Source organism: Lactuca virosa, chromosome 3 (genome assembly GCF_052849685.1).
Source record: "Lactuca virosa cultivar CGN04683 chromosome 3, Lactuca_virosa_CGN04683_v6, whole genome shotgun sequence".
Taxonomy (NCBI): Eukaryota; Viridiplantae; Streptophyta; class Magnoliopsida; order Asterales; family Asteraceae; genus Lactuca; species Lactuca virosa.
This window is the reverse complement of record NC_136428.1, coordinates 12,785,055-12,797,836: the sequence shown is the minus strand read 5'-3', so window position 1 is coordinate 12,797,836 and position 12,782 is coordinate 12,785,055. Positions and strand designations below refer to the sequence as shown.

The window sequence follows — 12,782 nt, the reverse complement described above, 5'->3', positions numbered from 1 at the left end:
GTCAGTGGCAAGAAAAAATGTAAGAATTAGGATTCCATTTTTTTAAAACATAAATAATAATATAAACATTGTAATTTATAAACTAATACTTAAATTAATACATGATAATATCTAAATATATGTTAAATTAAATATAAATTAAAGTTAAATGGGTTGAAAACGAACTGATAATTTTTATCCGACCCAATATATTTAATTAAATGGGTTTGACGGATTGACCTATTTAACTTAAATTGATTGAAAATCTCAACCCAGCCTATTAATTTTGGGTTGGGTTTGAGTTGGATCGATTTTTGTGATCTCTATCTAATAGTCCATCCCCAATCATCTGACGACTCTTCCGTTCCTTTCTCTCCATCTTTTTTTTTTTTTTTTTTTTTTTTTTACCGACATTCCTTAAATTTTAAGTAAAAATAAGAATCAATAATATTATTTAGATTTTAAGTTTAAAGGTGAAAAATCGTATAACATAATAAATAAATAAAAATAGAAATAAAATATACATTTGGTTTGAGATACAGTTTAATCACATCAAAACTTTGTCACTACTCACCTTGGATAGAAATAAATACAAGAGGTGACGTTAGAAATTCCCTTGGCCACTTCCATTTGTGGGGCCCAACCGCACACCCACATGTCTGCACAAATTTGGCAAATTTGGGGTAGTTTCACCGTGGATTGTGGTCAGAGAACTACGTGTTCAATCGAGAAAGAAAAAAAAAAAACTGGGGTTGATGAGTTGATTCTATATATCTAAAAGATCTCTCATATTCTTCCTCAAATCATTTTTTCCTTCTCCGATCAAATACCCGGCGAACCAGTCTCGTGGATAAAACTTTTTTCATATGTTCATCGTCATATATCTCGGTATACATCCGATACAAAACCAAGTGTGGATTTGAATTCAAAATTTTAATTCGAGTCAGTCATACCAGATAAACTTCAATCCCTTGAGTAAACTTAATTAGTCGAGTATTTGCAGATCAAAATCCATGGAGAAAATCAGTTCAAAAAGGTATATATATCGATCATATACTCATCGAAATACTTCTTAATTGTTTACTACTTGTATTTAAAATAAATGGAAGTTTGATATTTGTTTGTTTGTTATTTGGTATGATTTCAGAGTTGCAGTTGTCACCGGAGGAAACAAAGGTATTGGACTTGAGATTTGCCGTCAATTGGCCTCAAACGGCGTTACCGTCGTACTAACTGCTAGAAACGAGAATCGAGGTATTGAAGCTATCGAAAATCTCAAAGTCTCTGGCCTTGACGATGTCGTTTATCATCAACTTGACGTGAAAGATCTGATGAGTGTTGGTCGGTTGGCCAAATTCGTCGAATCTCAATTCAAAAAGCTCGATATCTTGGTGAGAGAAAACAAACATTTTTTTCTGTCATTTATGATTGATTTATCATATCAAATTTGATTAAAATTTCAGTTGTGTTAATTTAGGTCAATAATGCAGCTGAAAGTGGAATAATCGTGAAGTATAACGAATTTAGGGTCTTCAAAGATGGAGCAGGATATGTAAGTCATATTGATCGATCATTTATATAAATTATATTGTATTGTATTGTGTTGATTTTACTACAAATAAAACTGGCGTGTATTTGATTTGTATGTTTTGATTAGGAACAAGTGTTTGACGAAAACGCACATCTTTTAACTGGGATTTTGGAACAACCTTACGATTTGGGAGAAGATTGTATGAGAACAAATTACTATGGAACTAAAGGAGTAACCGAAGCGTTTCTTCCACTTCTTCATCTCTCTGATTCACCAAGAATAGTCAACGTTTCTTCTAATTATGGAGAACTACATGTAAGCAATTCACATTTCACAACCAATAATAGTAAGCATGGAAATTTCCACTCTTAGATAAAGTTTCCAATTATCGAGAGCTACATGTAAGCAATTCACAACCACTACTAAAAGTTCATTTGTAATATATTTCTTCACACCCTTGTTTTTATATTAAAATTTCATCTTATACCCTTCTTTTGTTAGTTTCCTAGATATATATAATAGGGTAAAATAGTACAAAAGACATTCAGTTTATATCAAAATTCTAATTTGATACTGTGTTTTCCAATTTGTTACAATTCTGACCACTTGACCGGTTAACCAGGTTACATGCTGACGTGGCATGATGACGTGTCGGTTTTAATGACGTGGTATGCTGACATTATATGCTGACGTGTCAAAATTGATTTTTTTCCATAAAAAACACTAAGTTTTCATTTTTTTCGATTTTGACACGAAGTTTAATTTTTTATTTCAATTTTGACAATATTTTTTTTTGTTCCAAATCGAACATCATTTTTTTCAATATTGACAATTTTCTATTTGAAACCTTATAAATATTTTTTTAATACATTTAAACCGTATAAATACATTTTTTTCAATTAAAAACCATAGTTTTGTATAAATACAATGTTTTTTTTACATTCAAGCCATAATTTATGTATAAATATGTATTGGTTATATAAAAACCGTATTTTATATTAAATACGCAACTTTAAAATGAGTTTGGAGGTTTGGAGGCGTGTAGTCGATCAAAACCCGGATGTCAAGTTTGCAACCCATGAGATTTTTACGTCTTATTAGAAGCTTATGGTTACTTTTGATTCTCATGATATAACTAATGCATATTTATACATTATGCTTTATGCTTTGAATGTAAAAAAAAAAAAAAAAAAAAAAAAAAAAGACACCTTGTATTTAAATAAATATGTGGTTTTTAAACGAAAAAAATATATATTTATACGGTTTAAAATGTAATAAAAAAAATATATTTATACGGTTTCAAATGGAAAATGGTCAAAATTGAACAAAATTTGATAAATGATGTTCGATTTGGAAAAAAAAAACATAGTGTCAAAATTGAAAGAAAAAAATTAAACTTAGTGTCAAAATCGAAAAAAATGAAAACTTAGGGTTTTTTGTGGAAAAAAAAATTAAATTTTGACACGTCAGCATATCATGTCAATATGTCACGTCATCAAAACTGACATGTCATCATGCCACGTCAGCTTGTAACCTGGTTGATCGGTCAAGTGGTCAGAATTGTAACAAATTGGAAAACACAGTGTCAAATTTGAGACAAAAAAAATCACAGTGTCAAATTAGAATTTTGGTGTAAACTGAGTGTCTTTTTTGCTATTTATCCTACATAATAAAACCCAAATATTAGTTTTAATTATTTCTATCATTAAAAACTATTAATTGAAATCTTTATAACGAAGACCAATATTAAATATGTTTTTTTTAAGTTAAAACAATTAATTTTTAATTTTATAAAAATGAGACTAATGTTTTTATATTTTTGGTTTATTAGAATATTTTGTTTATATTTTATGATTTTATATAAAATATATATTAGATTAATAAATAAAACAGTAAAATCTATTTATAATTATTTCAAAAGCTCATGGATAGTGAAAATATTTTTATAAGGCCGGACAGAGTGGGAGCGAGGAACGGGCGCGGGGAGCTTCCCGCCTGGCGGAACACCGCACCATCGGTGCAGGGAAGCGATGTGCGGGAAACGGAGAGGGGAGCCTCTCCCGCTCTCTCTCTCTCTCTTGCTGCGATTGGTTGTAATTTCCTTTTTTTTTTGAAATTGAACCGTTATTCAACGGTTAAAAAGTAATTTTTTTTTTTGCTGTAACGGCTAATTGTATTTTTTTTTGTTTTTTTTTAAACCTTTTTCCACTCCTATAAATACATACATATTAAACATCAAACATTATTCACACTACCCTCTATTCTCTCTATTTTCTTCTAAAAAAAAATGAATCCCGACAATCAAACCCCAACTTCCAATCGAAGGAAAAAAAAAACCATGGTTCGAGTATAAATTTTAGGTTTAATGTAAGTTTTATTTTAATTAATGAAATGATTTTTATTTTTAATTAAATTTTATGTTTAGTATTAATTTAAAAATTATAATTCATAACAAAAAAATTAATTTTATTTAATAAAAAAAAAGTGAGGGAAGGGCTTTCCACTCATTCCTTGGGTTTTAGGTGGGGGAAAGAAAAGTAAGGGAAATGAGGGTATGGCCCACAAAAAGTGAGGGAAGCTTCCCTCTCACTCCTTCCGGTTTAAGAAGTAAATGTTTATATGTTCTTGATATATGACATAACAAATTTCGATGTTGTAGTAATATGATTATGTACCATTAAGGATATGTTTGGGTTAGCTTTTTTATCTTAAAATTGATTTTTTTTTAAATGTTTATTAGCTTATGGCTTTTACGAAAAACTGATTTTAAAAAGTGTTTGGATAAGAAAAACTTATTTTTCACGAGTAAAATGATTAAAAAGCTAAAAAGCTAGGATTTTCCATCTTTTAAAAATTTTTCTTTTTCCTATCCAAAAAGTTGTTTTAAAAAACGTTTTTTAAATACACAAACATTTTTTTAGCTTATTAACTTTTTGAAAAACTAAAAAGCTAATAAGGTTTTTTTAAAAGCTATCCCAAATACCCACTAAAAAGAGGTCTATTTTTTAAAATGCTCTAACCGACTAAAATTTTCAATTTTATAATAAATAATATATATATATATATATATATATATATATATATATATATATATATATATATATATATATATATATATATATATATATATATATAATGTCATAAATTAGATAGGTTATTTATAGTGTATTAATTTTGTTTTGAATTAAACTATAATATCGTACTAGAATGAAATGAATCTAAGAAGGTATAATACACAAATTAATGGAAGTATGTATCATTACTTTTGTATTTAGCTTTAAAATAAATTAACATGATACGTCTTATTTTTCTTTACTTTTTAGTGGATCCACAATGAGAAGGTGAGAGCAGAGTTTCAAGATATTGACAATCTTACTGAAGAAAGAATTGATGAGATCATCGAATGGTTTTTGAGGGACTTGAAAGACAATAATGTATCGGAAAACGGTTGGCCTTTAACGGTTGCCGCATATAAAGTTTCAAAAGCTGCAGTTAATGGTTACACAAGGCTTTTAGCAAGAAAGTTTGGTAATATTCTTGTGAATTGTGTTCATCCAGGTTATGTGATAACTGATATCACATCTCATACGGGGCACTTGACCCCAGAAGAAGGTGCTAGAGCTCCGGTCATGGTTGCTTTGTTGCCGGATGATGGTCCTTCTGGAGTCTATTTCAATCAAATGAATATATCCTCATTTTGATAATATGAAATGTTTCTAAGAAGTTGATGAAATTTGGTGTTTTCTTTGAATAAATCTAGAAATAATATAAATGATTGGGTTTTAAATGTTGCAATCTATAACTGTATTAAACTCTAATGTTGGGTATAATAAGTATTTGTGTTTGGTATATTTTATTTTAATTTAATTTTACAAAACCATTTTGTCGGTAATTAATTTGGGTTTTTGGTATGCTTTTAGTTTATTTATATTTTAAAAAATAAAGTTCCAATATATTTTTTTCAATTAGGTCAAGAAGTTCACAATTTTTTGCAAATTTAATTAACCGGCCGATTTGTTTCAAGTGTTCGATATTTTTCACTTGTTTACTAGACAAAAAACAAATGTGAGTTCCATTATATCCCGTTGGCAAACATTTGATTTGAGTTAAATTGAACTTTTGTGTAGATCTTTACTCATTTTACCTATTTTTTTCTTCTTTTTCTTCTTTCAGAGCATCACGATTTTGTGCAATGGCTTCTCAATGTCGTCAAGTGGTTCATCATCCGAGAGTGGTGTAACTAACACAATTGAAGGTTGTCCACAGTAACATCTCTCCTAGAGGAAACCATCATTGCCTTGTTTACACCACTTTGAGATCATGGGATGATGAACCACTTGATTGATCTTGAGAAGACATTGCACATAATCGTGTTGCTCTGAAAGAAGAATTTTTTTTTAGGGAAAGTGAGTATATATTTACGTAACGATTTAATTTAACTAAAATTAGTGAAGAATCTCCTCTTTGCGGGGTTTAGAAAAACCAACAATGAAAGTACATTGAGAAACAGAAAGAAAATAATGAAAGTACATTGATATTGTTAAAATAGAAAATAAAAGTAGGATGCCATATCTGACCAAAAATAAAAGTATTTTTCTATGAAAATATTAAAAAAAGAAATAGACACATGTTAATCTGATATTGAGGATACTTTGAAACAGGAACTTCAGCTACAAACAATAGGAAACACATTTAATATATATAAAACCCATACCATAAACAAAATATTGTCTGGAAACCAAAAATATCCTTATTAGTAACTAAGTACATAACTCTTATGGGATAAATATAAAACTATACATTAAAGAAATGCAAGTATGTTGCTATTATGGGTAAAAAAAACTAAAGTAGATTGCCCATTTTAGTAACAATTGGAATGAAACATTTTAAAGAAAAATAGAATAAATAAACTAACCTTATCATGCTTTCGTGACAACCTAACAGGAGGAATAAGATAAATTATATTCATACCTGGATTTGTAACTTGTATAAAAGCTTACATTTCCAGCACCTACAATATTATTTATGAAATCAATGACTTCTAATGTAAGAAGTGGTAATGTACTTTCTAAAATATTCTTATAATAGAATTGTACATTAATTTCTTCTCGTTACACCATTATACTTTCGAATTATTTCTTATTAGGGCATCGTACTTTCAGAATTTTAGCTAATTATAGCAACCGGTAGCCTTCTACCTCCCAAACTTGTTAACCAGTTCCTACTATGGATAGGTTTTTCAAAGTACACTGCTCTCTTAAGAAAAAAAGACCAACTATTTCTTGCATTCAATCCAAATTCCACCCATTTGATGTTTTTATATGCATAAATTGACACCTAAATGAAATGAAAGTAATAAATCAATAAATAAGATAATATACCATTAGAGCTCCAGTTTCCTACAAAAAAATCTTCCATATTAGAATCTAAAAGGTTTTTAAAAAATGTAAGCTAAATTTTATTTTTAAAAAAAAACTTACCAGTAGAGGCAAATTAAACTTTTTAACAAATCTAAGACATCCAAAGCAAGCCCCTGAACATGAAGTATAACATCCCAAAATTCAGGACCAAAAATTTCATTCTTATATAATAGAAAAACTCTTAACAACTTTGTTCCGAACATTGAAAACGTTTCATTTAAAATAAATATCACAGTCTAATCCCAGAGATCACATAATATGTAACACCGTAAATTTTCAAGTAAAATTTTCATTTCAAAACACACTAAAACACATGTCACGTTTCCTCAAAATCATAAGTACCAATTTAACAACACATTTTATTTTAAATTGTTTATTCACAAAACCAAGATCCTCCAAAGATAACTCTTTCTCTTGTGTGTACAATCGAGCCGTCGCCTTCCCGATATCATGTAAAGTACCTGAAACACATAACACGGTAAGCACGAAGCTTAGTGAGTTCCCCAAAATACCACACACGACTCATTTGCCACTCGAGGATATATCACTGTAAGACCCTCCAGTCAATGTGTCTCAGTGGGACCCTTCGGTCCCATAACTCGGGTGGACCCTCCGGTCCTAACTCTGTAAGCTCAACATAATATACAGCATAAATCAAAAAGACATAATGCAGGATATCACAACACTCAATATAAGCACATAAGATACTATGGTCACACATAGATCACTACTCATAGTAAGTGTAGTGAGAAGACTCGCCTCGCAAGCCGCAAGCAAATATCCTCGAACTCGAATCTCGAACTAGCCACTGCCTAACACATAGGGTAAATATCTCTAATTAGTACTCGATTCTCGACTCTAAGTAACCAAATGTTATCCTTCTCTCTCTAACTCATGAATTGGGTAAAAGACTATTTTACCCCTCCATGGTCTCCATTACTCATGTTGACCAAACCCTAAAGTCAACAGAAGTCAAACTCGAGTCAACAGTCCATGTTTGACCCGGCTCGTCGAGTGCACTCTTGCGACTCGTCTAGTCTCCTCGTTTCCTCAGAAGTCTCAAGAAAGTCCAGCTCAACTCGTCGAGTTGACCCCCAACTCGTCGAGTTATAGCACAATCAAACCCACCGGAACAAACCCTCACCGACTCGTCGAGTCAGGCCATGGACTCGGCTAGTCCCTTCAATCAGATTCCTCATTCAGAGGATTTAAGGCAGATCCATCACTCCAAACACTAGATCTACCATCCTAAGGGTCGATTGTCACGTAAAGCTGCAAGCTTTACATTTAAACATGGCATATAAGACTCATAATGCCAATACATGCTCCCACAAGGGCACCAACACAATAACTCTTTAAGTGACTGAATAAAGCTTGAGCCTTTGGACCCTATGGACCTCACAAGGTCCAGATCTGAAGTCTAGGCCTAGAAAGGGACTCCATGAACTCATATCTCAACAAAAAGGTGATAGAAAACCCTATTCAACAAAACATGAGATCTAATCACTACAAGGAGAAAGGTGAGAACTTGTTACCTTCTCCAGAAGCTCTTGGACGAAATAACACTGATCCATTGGCCCCCTTCTTGTTCCTTGATGAATCCTTCCCTCATCTTCAAAAGAAATGTACCAAAAGACCCCAAAATTAGCTCCTTTCACACTCTCTAGCTCAAAAGGACGTTAGGGTTTACTCTCAGTGATGGTGAGCCGAAAATGAGGCTATAAGTTCCCTTATATAGGCCCCAACCCCGGGGAAATTAGGGTTTCTTTGCCCAGCACCTACTCGGCGAGTCAGCTCTCTGACTCGTCGAGTCCACTCAGTAATTCCACGTGGCCAACCCGACCCTACTCGGCGAGTTGGACTCACAACTCGTCGAGTCACTCCATAAATCTTCAAATATAACACACATTAATGCATCTAAAAATCTGGATGTTACAATTCTCCCCCATTTGATTTAGATTTCGCCCTCAAAATCGTTCCTCAACCACACATAGATCGAACCCAATAACCCGAAAAGCACCACTGAAAGGATCTCAAACCACACTGATATCTTTCTCCATGGACACCTGAATCCAAACAGGAACTCCCAAATCCGGAATAAAACCGACCCCTCTGCCGCTACGATACCCCTTCTGACTTTCCAGAATCTGGAAACTCTAGTGGCCTGTCCCACTGCCAGACCGCCCTCTCAATATATCACCATGTTATTCGCTCTTCGAATAACAGACTCCGATAACTCACTGCCCCTCTGATTCTCACTACCGCCCCTCTGATTATCTCGTGGCTACTGGTAGAAACAAGTCAAAGTCCACAATCGGCTACCTATCACTCATACCAGACATACTAAACGATCCATATCACACTCCAAGGAACGAAAGTATTCACATCTCACCAGGGACTCATCCATTGTACTGCTATCAGAACCCAAATGAACAATGAGTTCTCAGTACTCTGTCCTCGGGCATAAAAATAATCATGCTCGCTCAGAAGTGTCCTCTGACATCTAAAATCATAAACCCCAGCTTCCCCTCCAACCCCACAGTTGAACCTCCAAAGGTTACCTATTGTATGCCCCAAAACGTCTCACTGACTTCCTTCTCACAACAACTATCTCGGCCCATTGTGACACACAAGTCACGAAGTTCGCTTTACCCCAAACGGATACCACAATCCCAACTAAAATCGTCTCACCCTCGACCTCTGTCGCCTACTACTCATTAGTTACATGCGCCTCGCGGTCCTCCCCATACAAACGAACTGACCCACTCAGGTCTAAGACATCAGAAGACATCCAATACTCCTCAAAATGATACTCATCTCTGAATCTGGAATCTCATTTGCCTGCTCAATTCACCACCCAAGCCAACTCAAACTCAAGCGTCTGGTCCGACACAGAATTGGAACCACTCGTTCCAATAAGGCACTCAACTCATGACCCATGACCCGCAACCCACGCGTACATCACTTCTCCAATTCCTTCGATTGCGATAATCACAACTCGACTCAGAATATAACGATTCCCGACAATTATGGAGACCCCAGTCTCGCCCCTGATCCAACCACCAGGTTCCCAAAACTCAAGGAATAAGGCTACCCAAGCCTAAAACTCTTCCGCGTCATGCTCTGCCTGGCGAATAATACGGCTCCCCGTAGTATCATAACATTCCCTCTCACTAACCCGCAAATACTACGGCTCCCCGCAGTACCACGACACTCTCTCACTAAATAGCGAATACTACGGCTCCCCGCAGTATCACAGCACTCTCCCTCTATCCAATGAATACTACGGCTCCCTGCAGTATCACGATACTCTCTCGTTGACTAGTGAGTACTACGGCTCCCCGTAGTACCACGATACTCTCTCGCTCACTGGATCACCATGGGCTCACTCCATAATCCCAAGCGATTACTCCCACCCGGATCCACTTGATCTCTTATCACCCCATAATCTCCTCCTAGAGTCACCTCCCTACTGAGTTCACTATCGAATACTCAACGGCTCAACATAGATAGGTACACACACCCACCCAGGTTAAGCATCACCACTCCTGACGACAACCGTCGTGTCCAACACTTCTTCTCGCTGCAATCTACACTCTTGGATTCTTCCGCTTGATGACAATTAGCTGAGGGGCTCCCGCTGGAACCATAGTCACTTGCCATCTCATGACTCAAGTCTCAATATAATCCGAAATTCAGGGCATTATACTCGGATACCTCGGTACCCCATCGCAGAACCTCACGATTTTTCGCCTCGGCCACTAATCTCCTACTTACTACGTCATACTCAGATATAGCTACACATCCCTTCAGAATCTCACAACTGATCCTCCTCTCACACAACTCGCAACCTCGGAGTATTCCAACTCTCAGTTGAAACACGGAGGAATCGTCAATGACTCAGAACACATTGAAAACCATCTGAAACTTCCTCCTCTATTGCTCAAAACCCATGCAAGAATACACATACCGACCCTGAAGTTGGTTGCCCAATCAACTTCTACCCTTTCCAAAGTGCCCATAACAACCCATACGTTAAGCCCGAAGTTCTCCATCGCCGAAGCTACCCTTTCGATCCAACCACCTCGAATTTACCATTACAACCTTCAACAATTTCTAACCACCACATGGTCTCTAACCAACGGCCACCTGCCGTGGAGACACTCGTCCTTTCCTGAACACATACATCATGCATTACCTCGCTGTGCACTTTCCCTCGACCACCAATAACCCTGGTCTCATTCATTCGTACAGCAGGTCTCGATATCCAGTTCTCTAACCGCCATTGAACAATTCTCTGATCCTTTCAATAAATACACAGATCTCCCCCACCCAGGGTTCAAACCATCACCGCATGCATACCAACAATCTACTCCATAGACTGTTTCACCAGGTATATCACACATGACTCTTGAAACGAACCTCGCAATCATTCAATGATCTTCTCGATGGAGACCAAGCAACTCCAAATATCCCGCATCTCAGACAAAACCTCAGAATCCTCGAAATGTGACTGCCTCTAGTCATCTTGAATGCCTCAGACTGACACACCGCCGGATACCCCGACTGTTCCGAAACAGTCCTGATTCTCAATCTGGAAATAATGCACTATCATACACCTCGTCTCTGATTCCTCGACCAGCCTTCCAACGTGTCATTCAAATCTCATACTGACACACTACCAGACATCTCAACTATCCCACAGTATTCACGACTCTCAGTCTGAAAATTAATGAACTATCACATTCCTCATCTTCGACTCTCTAGCCAACGTCCCATCATGAGATTTATCATGATAGCAGAGACCTCACTCCCACACTCGATGTCCATCATAGATGATGAGGGCCACCGCCCCGATATACTCCCCTTGATCGCCTGACACTGTTGCTAGCATATGCCCTATTACACTCGAATAGGGTATATCTTTGTCCTTGACCATCTCAGTCATCGCTGACGACCCTCTTCTACTATAAAATTACCTTGCGGTAGACATACTGCCCAGATACTCTGGTGAAAGATCGCAACCAATGCTACCCCACGAGGTTTACCCCCAAGCTCAGAAACCGAAAGTCTCAATATCTCTTCTGTTTCTCACAAGAAACGGAAATAGCACAACGCTGGTCACAAAAAGTGACATCCCCACTGTCGGCCGATTGCTCAACTCAGACCGTAATCCTCCATAAGGCACCATCTCTACTCATCCCTGAGCCTTGCGAATCCAACTGGCATATCAAAAAAAAAATCTCTCGGAAACTAGCTTGATTTCCCTCTCAAGGTATGCTCCGTTGAAGCTCGTTCAACATGGCCCTCTGGCCCCATACTCTATCACATCTGATCTCAGTCTAGTCAATCACAACGAGATAACTGGAAAAAAGGCATAAGCACTATCTGTTACAAATCATGGTACTCAACTCATGTTATCTCCTCTCAATCTGCCACAATTTATGGTGCTCGAACCATGTTATCTCTTCTCAATCTGCTACAATCATGGTACCCGAACCATGTTATCTCCTCTCAATCTACTACTTAGAACCTCTGGAATTCTCCTTGTTTCAAGTATGGGTCCTCTGCTTTCAGTAGTACGGGCCCATACTACCTGCCACATCTACCCATACTTTCCACACGGATCGTCCCAGATTTCCTATGTAGCTGCTCGACTTTCTCGATCGCCAATCTCGTTACACACGCTCGCCCTCCGGCGCATACTCTTTCCCAAACAGCGTACTCATAGGACTCAATTTACTCACTAGGCTCCCCTAGGTTCTCACACTTCTCTGCCATCAGCTGCTGAAGAACTCCTTATCATGCCAGCCATCTACCTCCTGAAATATCGTCATATTCACTTGGTAACT

At 36.3% G+C, this 12,782-nt stretch overlaps 1 protein-coding gene across 2 annotated transcripts; it reads left to right on the top strand.

The window, feature by feature from the left end:
* The first annotated feature begins 609 nt into the window (after window positions 1–609).
* LOC145165229 (short-chain dehydrogenase/reductase 1-like) lies at window positions 610–5,359 on the top strand. Of its 2 annotated transcripts, XM_079083932.1 has the most exons (6): window positions 610–867; window positions 983–1,015; window positions 1,127–1,370; window positions 1,457–1,531; window positions 1,637–1,825; window positions 4,834–5,359. In XM_079083932.1, the coding sequence occupies exons 2-6, from the start codon at window positions 993–995 to the stop codon at window positions 5,209–5,211; spliced, it is 909 nt and encodes a 302-aa protein (XP_078940058.1). In that variant the 5' UTR covers window positions 610–867; window positions 983–992; the 3' UTR covers window positions 5,212–5,359. The 2 variants fall into 2 exon arrangements, with proteins under 2 accessions (XP_078940058.1, XP_078940057.1); XM_079083931.1 differs by having other exon boundaries at window positions 611–1,015.
* Window positions 5,360–12,782: the final 7,423 nt, after the last annotated feature.